This window comes from Mytilus galloprovincialis, chromosome 11 (genome assembly GCF_965363235.1).
Source record: "Mytilus galloprovincialis chromosome 11, xbMytGall1.hap1.1, whole genome shotgun sequence".
Classification (NCBI taxonomy): Eukaryota; Metazoa; Mollusca; class Bivalvia; order Mytilida; family Mytilidae; genus Mytilus; species Mytilus galloprovincialis.
Window position 1 is genome coordinate 52,965,842 of NC_134848.1, and position 11,903 is coordinate 52,977,744.

The following is an 11,903-nucleotide window of genomic DNA, read 5'->3' on the forward strand; positions in this document are numbered from 1 at the left end:
CATCGCAATTGCAATCATGGTACGTTATGGTGTAGTGGTGTCCCTGTTCTGTTTGGTCTTTCACAGTAATATTGGACTATCTGAATCTGGTGGATGTAAGTTTTACAATCAAAGAATGTTTTAAATTTGGCGTTATTAAATATTAAACTTATCCCTATCAGTGTGGTTGAATCAAGCAACAATTTTAAATTGTTAGTATTTGTTGAGTACATCTAAACAAATGTCAACTCTAAGACAGATTCATACATTGGATCACCAGTGAAGACGAACGCAAATTTGCAGACGAAACATTGTTATGTTGATATGTATAAGTTAATATGAATAGAATGTGTGTTTCCGGCCGTGCAGCACCTTCACGGGTGATCCAATGGATGGATCTGTCCTAGAGATCTATCTTGTTTAGACGTTCTTATCAAATAATTGTCTCTGTGATAGCATCTCACGACCCTTTCCGACAAATAATTTAGCTAATCTGCAATCAATTCCATCTTCATGCATAATATGTCATTTCCTGTGTTACAACTCTATTTTGTACTGCGAGGAAAGGTAACACTACGCAACCGAAAGGTAAACACAGCGCTGGCGGTGTTGTCTCGTTATTCTAATAGCATGAGTTCGAATCACGGTAAGAGAAGAACAAACATCATATTTGCAGATTTATCATTGTTGTGTTGATATTTAGAGCAACTAAGAATAAACTATGTGCTTTCAGTCGTGTAACACCTTCACTTGTGCTGTCGTAAAGTTGTATGTAAATATAGGCAATGTTCACGTATAATTACAGGCTCTTCTAAGTATCATCGTTATTCAATTTGAGGGATAAAATAAACACGTTTATCATTATATTTTTTTACTACAGCTTCCAAATACATATACGGATCGAGATGTAATGCATATGCTGATATTGTCTTTGCCGTTGATGATTCTGGAAGTATCGGTTCCAAGTCTAACTTCGATACGATGAAACATTTCATGAAGAACGTGGTAGGATCGTTTTCAAACATTGGTGACGATGGTGCTCGTTTTGCTTCCATGTGCTTTGCACAAAATGTGGTGAACCATTTTCATCTAAACAAGTATAAAACTTGTTCATCTTTACAGAACGCTATATTGAAACTCCCTATCAGGAAAGGGCACGCAACTGCTATTGGTACAGCATTACAGGTAAATTAAAAATAAGATAGAGAATATCGTTTTCATAGCTTATTTAGTCACCTTTTTGTACGTTTGGGGAAAACATTCTAATCAAATTGAAAAGAAAAAAAAATAACCTATCGAAAGTTCCGATTGTATGTTTTTCATTACAAACTTTCGATTGTATATTTTCCATTACTAATTTGATTCGTGTATTTCACTCGTAACATACATGTTGTTTTTGTCTGATCTAATTTTTGGCTACTTCTTAACTAGTCAAAATGGACTGTTATCAATGCAAAGCATAATAAGCTGACAATTATATATAGGCGTTTAAACCAATTTGTATTGCAAAATAACTACCGCTGTCGGAATTTCTCCGCGTAATACATGTAATTAAATTATTTGAAACACATACATATTACAGAGGATTTGTTCTTTCCGTTTGCCTTGCAATAGAAATGAAGTCTTATATTCATACCTTTGTTTCCATCTGCCATATATCACATGCTCAATTGAGGGAACTACATTCCTTTTATAGACGATTTTACATAACCAACTTCTGAGTATATAATTTTTCGATAGGTTATGTACTTTGCAGGTGAGATAATCTGATACTCGGTCAAATCATCTTCGCTAGCCAAGGGTTATAATCCCCTCCCCTCCTCTCCACCCTTGGCAGATTAAGCCAAACATTTTGATAACAATGTTGTGCAATCCATCAGTTGATTAAAGTCACGCCCATTCCGAATACATTACTATTGGCCAATGGTTGCATCTTAACTCTCTTCAGTGTGGATGTCAAAACATGGAAGCGTCTAGAGTTTACAAACTTGATGAAGCATAAAACTAAAAAATACTTTGACATTCCAACATTTGTGCAAGAAACTTATAAAGGAACTTCTAATAGTTGAATGATTAACAACATTTGAATTGTCACTAACTATCGTCGTATGTTTTGAGGGGTAAAGATGTGTTGCACAATCAGCACGTGGCGATTATTTACCTATATTTTCTACATTTACTCGTGATCTTGACATAGACGCTTTTTGATGGTATGCAACCATTTACGACTAAAACCAATGAAAATCCTTACCTTGTTTCTCTGAAATTCTATCTCAATCCGAGAAGGGTGGAGAGGAAGAGGATTGGAACGTAACCCCTGGCTAACGAAGATGTGGTCAAATAAGAGCAACCGAGTCAAATCAAAAGTAAAACTTGTTATAGATGATTTTGACGTGTATTGAAAACATAAAAATGGTTTTCAATGTTTTAACTTAAAGTATGTACGAATAAATCTCCTTCAAACATCAATTTCCCCTCCCATCAGACTTTTCAACGAGACACGAAATCTTCCTTCGCTGATTATTTCACTTATTTCATATATAAAGAGACAAAAACTAACGAAAAAGCGAGTGCAAGTGTATTAACAATACTTACAGCTGAACAAAACGTAGCACAAGGTCAAGGGTATCCAACTTAAAGGGGATTAAATCCTACAGAAATAAATAAAAATCCAAAACCGAGGTCGGTAATTATATGAAAAGGAACTTTGGATATTGCTTTTACGATCAGTTCAATATGTATTCTTTACTTTCTAAATGTTTCACCTGTTTCATATTCATATGTTTATTAAAGAGCTGAGAGCATGTCAAAATTCATGTTCTGACATGAACAAATTGTATCTGCATTTTTTATACTAGTAGGCAGATTTGTAAATTCTACTTTGCTTGCTCATTTCTAGTGTTGTATAATAGTTATATTATGATTTATATGAATAAGTATTATTTTCATTAAACCGTATTCCAGTATATAAGGACTGTGAGTTTGTCATCTACATATAGCAGATTTGCAGCTACGAAGATAGTAATCATGTTCACAGACGGCGTCAATACTAAAGGACCAGACCCAAAAATAGAGGCACAGCGGCTTAAAAACGAAGGCGTCTTCATTATAGTGGTTGCTATTGGAAACCGTGTCAGTCTACCAGATTTAAGGATGATAGCCTCCCGACGAGATTTTGTGTTTAATCCTTCAGACTTTAACCAACTTAGAGCACTTCTTGTACGGCTAATGAGAATTATTGGCCGAAGTACGTATATAAGGTTCACATTTTACTTACTTAATTCCGTGAGTATTTCTCGCACGGTGAAAAAGACTTATTGAATCCAGTTTCTTGAATACTTTGCCATCGGTTAATGAGACTAATTAGCCGAAGTACGAACAGATATTACACATTTAGTGAATCCAGTGTCTTGAAAACTTCCCTATCGCTTAATGAGACTTATTGGCCGAAGTACGTATATAAGGGTCACATTTTACTTACTTAATTCCGTGAGCATTTCTCGCACGGTGAAAAAGACTTATTGGCTTTTGAAAGTACATATATTTCACATTTTATGAATCCAGTTTCTTCAACACTTTCCTATCGGTTAATGAGACTTATTAGCCGAAGTACGAACAGATATTTCACATTTTATGAATCCAGTTTCTTGAAAACTTTCCCATCGGTTAATGAGACTTATTAGCCGAAGTACGAACAGATATTTCACATTTTATGAATCCAGTGTCTTGAAAACTTCCCCATCGCTTAATGAGACTTGTTAGCCGAAGTACGAACAGATATTTCACATTTTATGAATCCAGTGTCTTGAAAACTTCCCCATCGCTTAATGAGACTTGTTAGCCGAAGTACGAACAGATATTTCACATTTTATGAATCAAGTGTCTTGAAAACTTTCCCATCGGTTAATGAGACTTATTGGCCGAAGTACGATCATACCTTTCATAGTGCAGTCACTTAGTTTGTACATTCGTTTCATATTTTATACATACTAAATATTTTGATCTTTTTAATAGCACAAACAAACAAAACCAGACTGAATATCTTGATCACATTTCCTATGTCTAACTAATTCCCGTCTTACACAAGAAGTTACAAAAAAGCATTATCTCATAACAAATAGTATGCCTAAATACGCTTGAACTTAAGGTGGTACCCAACACCTTAACTAAAATTAATTTGGCTCGTTTAATTTTCTTATAATTTTGACTAAGTAATTTCTTTGACCCTTTGACAAAAATATAAAAATTTCAAAATATTTGAACCAATCGTTTAATCAGAAAAATTACACTGGTTATATAGCAGTTTGACAAACACTTATTTTGATCATTGAAAAGCTTAATATTCCCTTAACAACACAACGTAATTAAAACGTTTTGCTGATTTTACAGAGTTATCTCCCTGTAGTGTTAGGTACCACCTTAAAATACAATTAGTAACAATAAACAAATGTCATTTATGTAGATATCTACATGCATATCTTCTTTTCTTTTGGATATTTTCATTTATGCAAATAACTATGTAACGTTTTGTGTGACTTCTTAATTTTTAGTTACTAGAATTGGACACCGTGGATCACCAGGACTGCCTGGACCTAAAGGACCTAGAGGACCAAATGGACCTGCAGGGAAAAAAGGGCAAAAAGGACCAGAAGGTAATTTATTATAGTTTGTAGTTTAGTTTACTTAAATGGGTACAACATAAAAAAAAAAAACAGTCAACCATGCTATGTAAAGCAATTGAACAAAAACACCGACTTCAGTTGTATTTTCAAACAAACCTCCCTTTTACAAGTTTGTCAGTTGTTTATTAAAGAATTGAATGCTTCTTTTTGTAACTTCATTGGTTCCTCGCTTCATACTAAAAATGTGCGAAGGGTCAACGCTTTTACAACCCTATGAAGTTACAAAAAGAAGCATTCAATACTTATAATTACATTTTTTTAGCAATGATCATGAAAACACGAATTTTATTATTGTTTTAATTAATTCACCTGTGCACTTTATTGTGGGACCACGTGTTATCATGAATGATAAGTTTTATTGAGCAATGCAATTGCTTACGGAATAACAAGTGATGTGCAGTTAGCAAATCAGAATAATTATCATAATGAAACATACATCTGGTCCGAGACCACAATTGTCGTCCCTTGATTTTCGTTGTTCTTGATTTTCGTTGTTCAAAAATATAGTCCCTATACTAGTGTTGACAGTGGGTTACTTGTCATTAATTTTTATACCTCTTCCCGATTTATTTTTCCATGTTTAATGCCTCAAATTGCAAGAAGGGGGTAAAATTACACTGTAAAAAAATTTGGGTTCAGAATTTTAAAGGAAAGTAGTGATTTGGTCCAGCTGAAAAAGGTTGAAAATTAGTACTTCGGAAGCTGTCAAAAGATTCCAAGACGCCCTAAACATAAAATTGTCCATATTTTTAGTTAGAGCCGATGAAGTTTTCTATAAGTTTCAAAGAATTTGTCCCAAAAGTAGTACAACACACTGTAAATATTTCATTGAGAAAGCGGAGGTGGGATTTTTTAAAATTTTCATTTACCTCCTCAAAGAAATAATTGTGGTCTCGGACCATCTAATGTAATTATTATATAATAGTTCCGTTTTATTGACAGAATTGTTTGGTTAACTGAAATAGACACAATTGATAAATATAACAATACTTGGGACCCCGCAGTAAAAACTGTATAAAAATATAAGACTAGCATACAGCACTGGCATACACACATGCCAGTTTCGTAAAAGATAATTTCATATGCACTTTATCTTTTCATAGATAAAATTCAAATACAGTTTGTCAGTTATATACCAAAACCAAACGGTTCTGAACATAGGCGGATCCAGGGGTAGAGGGCCCAAGGGGGGGGGGGGGCTTTCGTGGGAAAAATTTGGTTGATTATATAGGAAATCATTGAAGCATGACTGGAGCGGGCCCCCCTTAGGAAAAGTTCTAAATCCGCCACTGCTGAAGATTAACACAAATGGGATAAATAATACACTGAATGAAACACTGATAAATAAGAGAAATATACTTTAAAATGCATGCACCGTGTACGCTTCTGGTCGACTTTATTTCGGTCATCACAGTCATAATAATTTGAATTAAATGTACTAATATCGTACAAAGGGTTATAAATCTACATTACATGTATGTCTGTTCTGGGAACTGAATAATACAATATGTTTGTCGTATTTTATTATTTTAAACTATAAATGGCTTTCCTATGTGTTTTATAGGAGCAGATGGGATGAAGGGAATACAGGGCAAAGTAGGTAAGTCACGTGATATTCGTTTAATTTCTTAAGCAACATACATGTATGTCAAAAAGCGATTATAACTGAAACCGAAGAACATTTTGTAATTTTACGCTTATGCAACCCTTTAAAATTAACAAGAGAAGCATCCAATTTTATACTATAACCATGAAATTGGGTACTAGTATTATATCAAATATGTCTTTGTTTCCTGTGCATTGCTGTGTCGATGTCGCCTGAAACACATGCTGTCGTGGATGTTGAGTTCATTTGAAAATAATCTTTAATTTGATCGAATCTAAATTGTTGTCCGCCAATTCAAAAGTTCGGAATCTTTGTCTGCCAATCAAAAGTTCTGAATATTTGTCTGTCAATCAAAAGTACTGATTCTTATGAAACATGCATGTTATGTTATGATTTCATTTTAAAGAGTTTGTCGTACTTTCTGGTCTTTTCTTGCTATCTTAAATTTACATACCAACTCTCAATTATATAAATTAATTGTCAATACCATTGATGACATGACGTTTTTGTAGCATAATTATACATATGAGTCACAAAATAGAATGCATGTTTTCATTTGACTGTTTTTAAAATAATTCACATTAAAATAAAAAGATGTGATATGATTGCCAAAGAGACCGTTTTTCACAAGGGACCAGTTGACATTGATAGCTGTTTAGGTAACTCCATGTTTTATTAAGTAAGACATTAAAGCGTGTTGTTATTAAATAATCGCAACAGAAATGTTTACAGATTATTTTTGATTGATTTATTGGTTCTTAATGCCACTCTCAACACTATTATATCATAGGGTCAGTTTTTTACTAGAGGTGGAAGCCGAAGTGCCCGAAGAGAACCGCCGACCTTCGATGGGGAAACCTACAATCCTTGTCAAGTCAGATTGGAGTCAAATGCACCTGGACGGTGCGGGATGAGAACTCACAACATCAGTGTTGAACGTCTAATGATATACAGTAGTTCGACTACTTAAACTAATCGGCTACCGAGGGACCCTCTTGTTCCATACATATGGTACTAAAGTTGTTTAATAACTTGGTAGTGGTACGAATCATCTTATTTGCAATCGTACGATGTACGCATGTCAGTTTCCTAAACACCGGAACTTGTATCTGTGAAAGAAATATATAAGGTATATTTGTTTCATAGGGATACGTCCCAGTGAATTTGAACATCACATTTAATATATATAAAATTCTAAATGAAAATATGCATTGGAAAATAGCTTTGCATAATGTTTCGATAATAATTACTTTTTTCAGGACCACGGGGAAATAGAGGACCACCCGGGGGCCTTGGACCACCAGGTAATATAAGAAGAAAATAATCAAATATGATCATTAACTGTCGAAATGTTTATCCCCTTAATTGAATTTCAGTTTGTTTTTTTATACATTGTAATACTGTAAACCAACTTATTTTCGCGGACATTTAATTTCGCGTTTAGACCATTCGCTTTATTGAGTTTTAGCTTTTGATTTTGCTATTTCAATGCTTACGATATTTCTGTTCAGAATTTACCTCCGAGTTAAGTATTTTTGTTATTCTAGTTTTTAATAGCCATTTTCACGGCGATTTTATTTTTCAATTCTATTGATGTAGATAAAAAGGAAAAATCCAAGTTTTACGTATTCGCGACGATTTATATTCGCGTTACCACAAGCTAAATTTGCGAAATATATTTAGTTGGTATAATAACGGGTACATGAGGAGTACAAAAATAATACAGGAAACAAATAAACAATGTGAGAAATTGTAAAATTATACATTTTGTAACCAGGAGTTATCTGATGAAAAAAGTGCAATGGCGGATCAAAATGGGAGAAGGTTCAGATTAGAAATGTTAAATCTTAACAACGGAACATCCCTATCGGTCTTTGATACAAACCATTATAAGCAAAAAAATAAACATCTAATTTTATTTATTGATTTACTAAAGGACCTAAGGGACAACCTGGTCCCCCAGGGAACGCCGGGAGAAATGGCAAACCAGGACTTCCTGGACCAGATGGACCAACAGGACCTGTAGGAAGTCCTGGTAAAAATGGAGATAATGGTACACCAGGAAATCCGGGGTCAGACGGAATGCAAGGGCCTCCAGGTCCCAAAGGAAGTAGAGGTCAACAAGGGTCTAAAGGCTCTAAAGGAAAGGATGGTCCCGTTGGACCTAAAGGTCCTGTAGGTCCACCAGGTACCAATGGCCAAAATGGGGCAGTAGGAGAACAGGGTCCACCAGGCAGACAGGGACCAAAAGGTGACAAGGGACCGAGTGGACCCAAAGGACCCAAAGGAAATAGAGGTCCACCAGGACCAAGAGGTGATCCAGGGGACAAAGGCCAAAAAGGTATATTTGATCTTGGAATACAAAAAATGAAGTTGATATCTAGACTGGCGTTATATAAATATGTGTAAAGTCTGGTAGTGGTGTTTTGGTCTATTCTTAATCGAAAATCTAGAAGTCTTATTTATAATATTATAACATATAAGTTCGATACCCGAACTCCGAAACAGCGGTTACGTCCTCTTTACTACGCTACGTTGACTACATGTAGTTAGCAAATATATTGTTTTACTAAGATCAACTAAGAAGGCACGCCAGAGACGAACAAAACGTTGAAATACAGATCAAAGTTATACATCCTAGTGTTTGTTACAAATTGGGTAAATTTTTTTGTACATTAATGAATATTTTGATAATATAAAGCATTTTCTTAAAATAAAGTTCACTTTCACTTCTTTAAGAGTTAAACTTATCCATACAAGTAAATAAAAAACACATGCTACTTTTTTTAATTTGAAATGCCATATAACTTTACTTAGTCGACAGCTAACAATCTACAGCAGTCCAATTGTAAAAACAAAAAAAGGGGGGAAAAAGGAAAAAAACAAAGAGACATTGAAGAATCAAATTAGAATAAAACTACACCCCTTCAAATAAAAACCTAAATAGAACAAACAGAGTTTGTCAAAAAATGATACAATTCACATGTTTAAAAAAAATGACCTAAGGCCTAAACCTTTTTTGAAAATGTTTTTGAATTGTATAACGTCCGCACTTGGACGATTTTTAAAAAAAATGCATGCACTAGGATAAAACTTCTCTTTTCTCATTGGCTTATTAATAAAGCAAATGGGATCTTTTTTTTAATAAAGCATTATTTATATTCACCACGGGAAAACCATAAGTGGTAAATTATCAGGGGCGGATCCAGCCATTTTAAAAAGGGGGTGTTCCAACTATATGCAGTCCCATTCAAATGCAGTGATCGTCAAAAAAAGGGGAGTTCCAACCCGCGAAACCCCTTCCCCCCTTGGATCCGCTAATGATTATAGATCTGGAAAACGTGTACCTACAAATGTATGGACAGTTAGTTTCCTCAACAATTTCATAGAGTTTTTTTTACCTCTTTTTTTCGGTGTTTAGTTGTAAACATTTCAATTTATAAACGCTAGCAACTGCCAACACAGCTCCTATATTGAGTATAAACATTTATAACAGCATAATGTCACATTGTTACGAAATTATATTTTTTTGTTTTTAGGGAAAATTGAGATTATCGTTGTTGAACAAAAGGGCTACCAACCAGGTATGTAATATACAAATAACAAAATGATTGGATATGATTGACATTGCAACCACGATATATCTTAAACTAAGGAAACGATCATCTTACTTGAAAAAAGGGGGTATGATTTTTTTCCTAAAAACATATTCTGATCCCTAATTTGATTGAAAAAATAGTCTGGTTAACCAGATAAAATGATAAGTATTCTGAATGTAGATTTTCTCCATGCCTTAAAGTGTTAAACATCGAAGAGAATGCTTTGAGTGATAGTTTTAAATCACTAAAATATAAAAAGGCAAAAAAAAAAACACTGCTTGAAGTTAAATGGTTGCTCAATAAACAATAGTTTCAAGTTTCAAGTTTCAAGTTTATTCCGTAAAACCTTTGTGGATACAATGGTGTAACAGAAAACAATAACAACAAAGTAACTCTCTGTCACAGCGATGGTGAAACAAGAGGTTTTCATAGAAACATTTACACATGTACCGGATTGTCTTTAAAAATGATTAATAGCAAAGCAATAATTTAACGAAGTAATGTTCCCTTTTCTCTTTAAAGTAAAATCTCTTGGTTTCATGTTTAAAACACTGTTAATTGTTAGGTATTTCTTCTAGAATCGTCTGCGTTCTTTACTGTTTGGTAGTCAAATCTTGTTAGGGAGCTACCATTTGATTTTTATGGGGGGGCTAGGATGAAAAATTTTGTCCTGCCTTTTTTTTAGCTGTAATCTCTGTCCTGCTTTTTTATTTTTCACTCTGTTCTGTCCTGCCTTTTTTTTTTTAGTTTATCCTGCCTTTTTTTACCTAAATTGTCGTCCTGACTTTTTTTTTTTGCAAGTGTCTCATCCTGCCTTTTTTTTTTACTCAAAACTCCTGTCCTGCCTATTTTTTTCAAATTTCATCCTAGCCCCCCCATAAAAATCAAATGGTAGCTCCCTTAGTAAGACATCTTATGGCCATCGCAAATGAATATACAACCATTATGGCGATGTGTAAAAAGAATTAACAATTTGCTCTTGGATTTCATATTGTGACTTTCTTTCTGTGATCGATAAAATGTCATGCTATTCAGGTCTTATACCGGCAATTGAATTGTTAATTTTATTATTTTTTCGTGTTTCTAACACAGACCAAAAACTAAAACATTTCAAATTTAACCTTTAATTGACTTATTTTCCTTATTTCTATTTGAATCAAGATGACGTCCACTAAAGGAGGTAGACCTAGGTTAAGGGAGATAACTCTTTAAATCAGTCAAGCGTTTGTAAAAGTCAAGTTCACCAATATATTTTAAGCATTTACCTGAAACAGATTGAAAATAATCTATGTAACCTAGAAGCTTAGAATATGTTTTTGAAAAGGGTTGAAACAAACGTACTGATGATTTTAAGAGTTATTTCCCTTAACCTAGGTCTACCTCCTTAACCTACAAAAAAAAGTGGATAGTGATAATGCAATGAAGACTCGGTGTATCTCTGTATTATGAAACATATACACTGAATCGTCTGTATAAAAAATACATATTGATATTTGATTTATTTTACAGTAAAAGAACAAAATCAGTACCCGTACCAATAAAGTATATACCTTGTAAGTAGTCTTATTTAACATCAAAAACATGTCGTCTGCTTGAAATCATATGACATTAGGTTTTAAACTAGATGAGGGGATAAGCAAAATGGTCGAACTTTTGGAAAGCTGTTCAAATCAAACCATTAATTGGAAATACCACCTGGTCGCAGGTTTTAAACATGATGATGAAGTAAAAGAAATGTGGTCAAACCTTTTGAAGTCTGTTGAAGTCATATCACTATCTTATTCTGTATTGGAGAAAACTGAGATGATGCATAACCAAATGACACGTGATACATCCTTTTCAACCTCCACATTGAAAACCGACATACTTTATTGTATCCCCTCATTGTAAGGTCATTTATTTATATGACGTTTAAAATAGCTGAAAACAACACATATTAACCTCAATAAACAAATGCAATGTGTTGTGACACAACCACTCTTTCGTAGCCCCTGATTCTTGTCTGAGTTAGGCTTTACATTTCGTCCCTCTTCGGTG

General features: G+C 34.0%; 1 protein-coding gene across 1 annotated transcript; it reads left to right on the plus strand.

Annotated features, from left to right (window-relative positions):
- Positions 1–11,422, plus strand: LOC143052373 (uncharacterized). The gene is made up of 9 exons (XM_076225381.1): positions 1–95; positions 860–1,164; positions 2,944–3,226; positions 4,530–4,631; positions 6,226–6,261; positions 7,527–7,571; positions 8,204–8,608; positions 9,807–9,851; positions 11,376–11,422. The coding sequence occupies exons 1-9, from the start codon at positions 17–19 to the stop codon at positions 11,405–11,407; spliced, it is 1,332 nt and encodes a 443-aa protein (XP_076081496.1). The 5' UTR covers positions 1–16; the 3' UTR covers positions 11,408–11,422.
- Positions 11,423–11,903: the final 481 nt, after the last annotated feature.

Excerpts from the sequence above, each read along its gene's own strand:
- LOC143052373 (XM_076225381.1), top strand. The coding sequence starts at position 17 with ATGGTACGTTATGGTGTAGTGGTGTCCCTGTTCTGTTTGGTCTTTCAC. Across the intron at positions 4,632-6,225 it reads AGGGCAAAAAGGACCAGAAG|GAGCAGATGGGATGAAGGGA; the intron begins GTAATTTATTAT and ends TGTGTTTTATAG. Across the intron at positions 7,572-8,203 it reads CGGGGGCCTTGGACCACCAG|GACCTAAGGGACAACCTGGT; the intron begins GTAATATAAGAA and ends GATTTACTAAAG.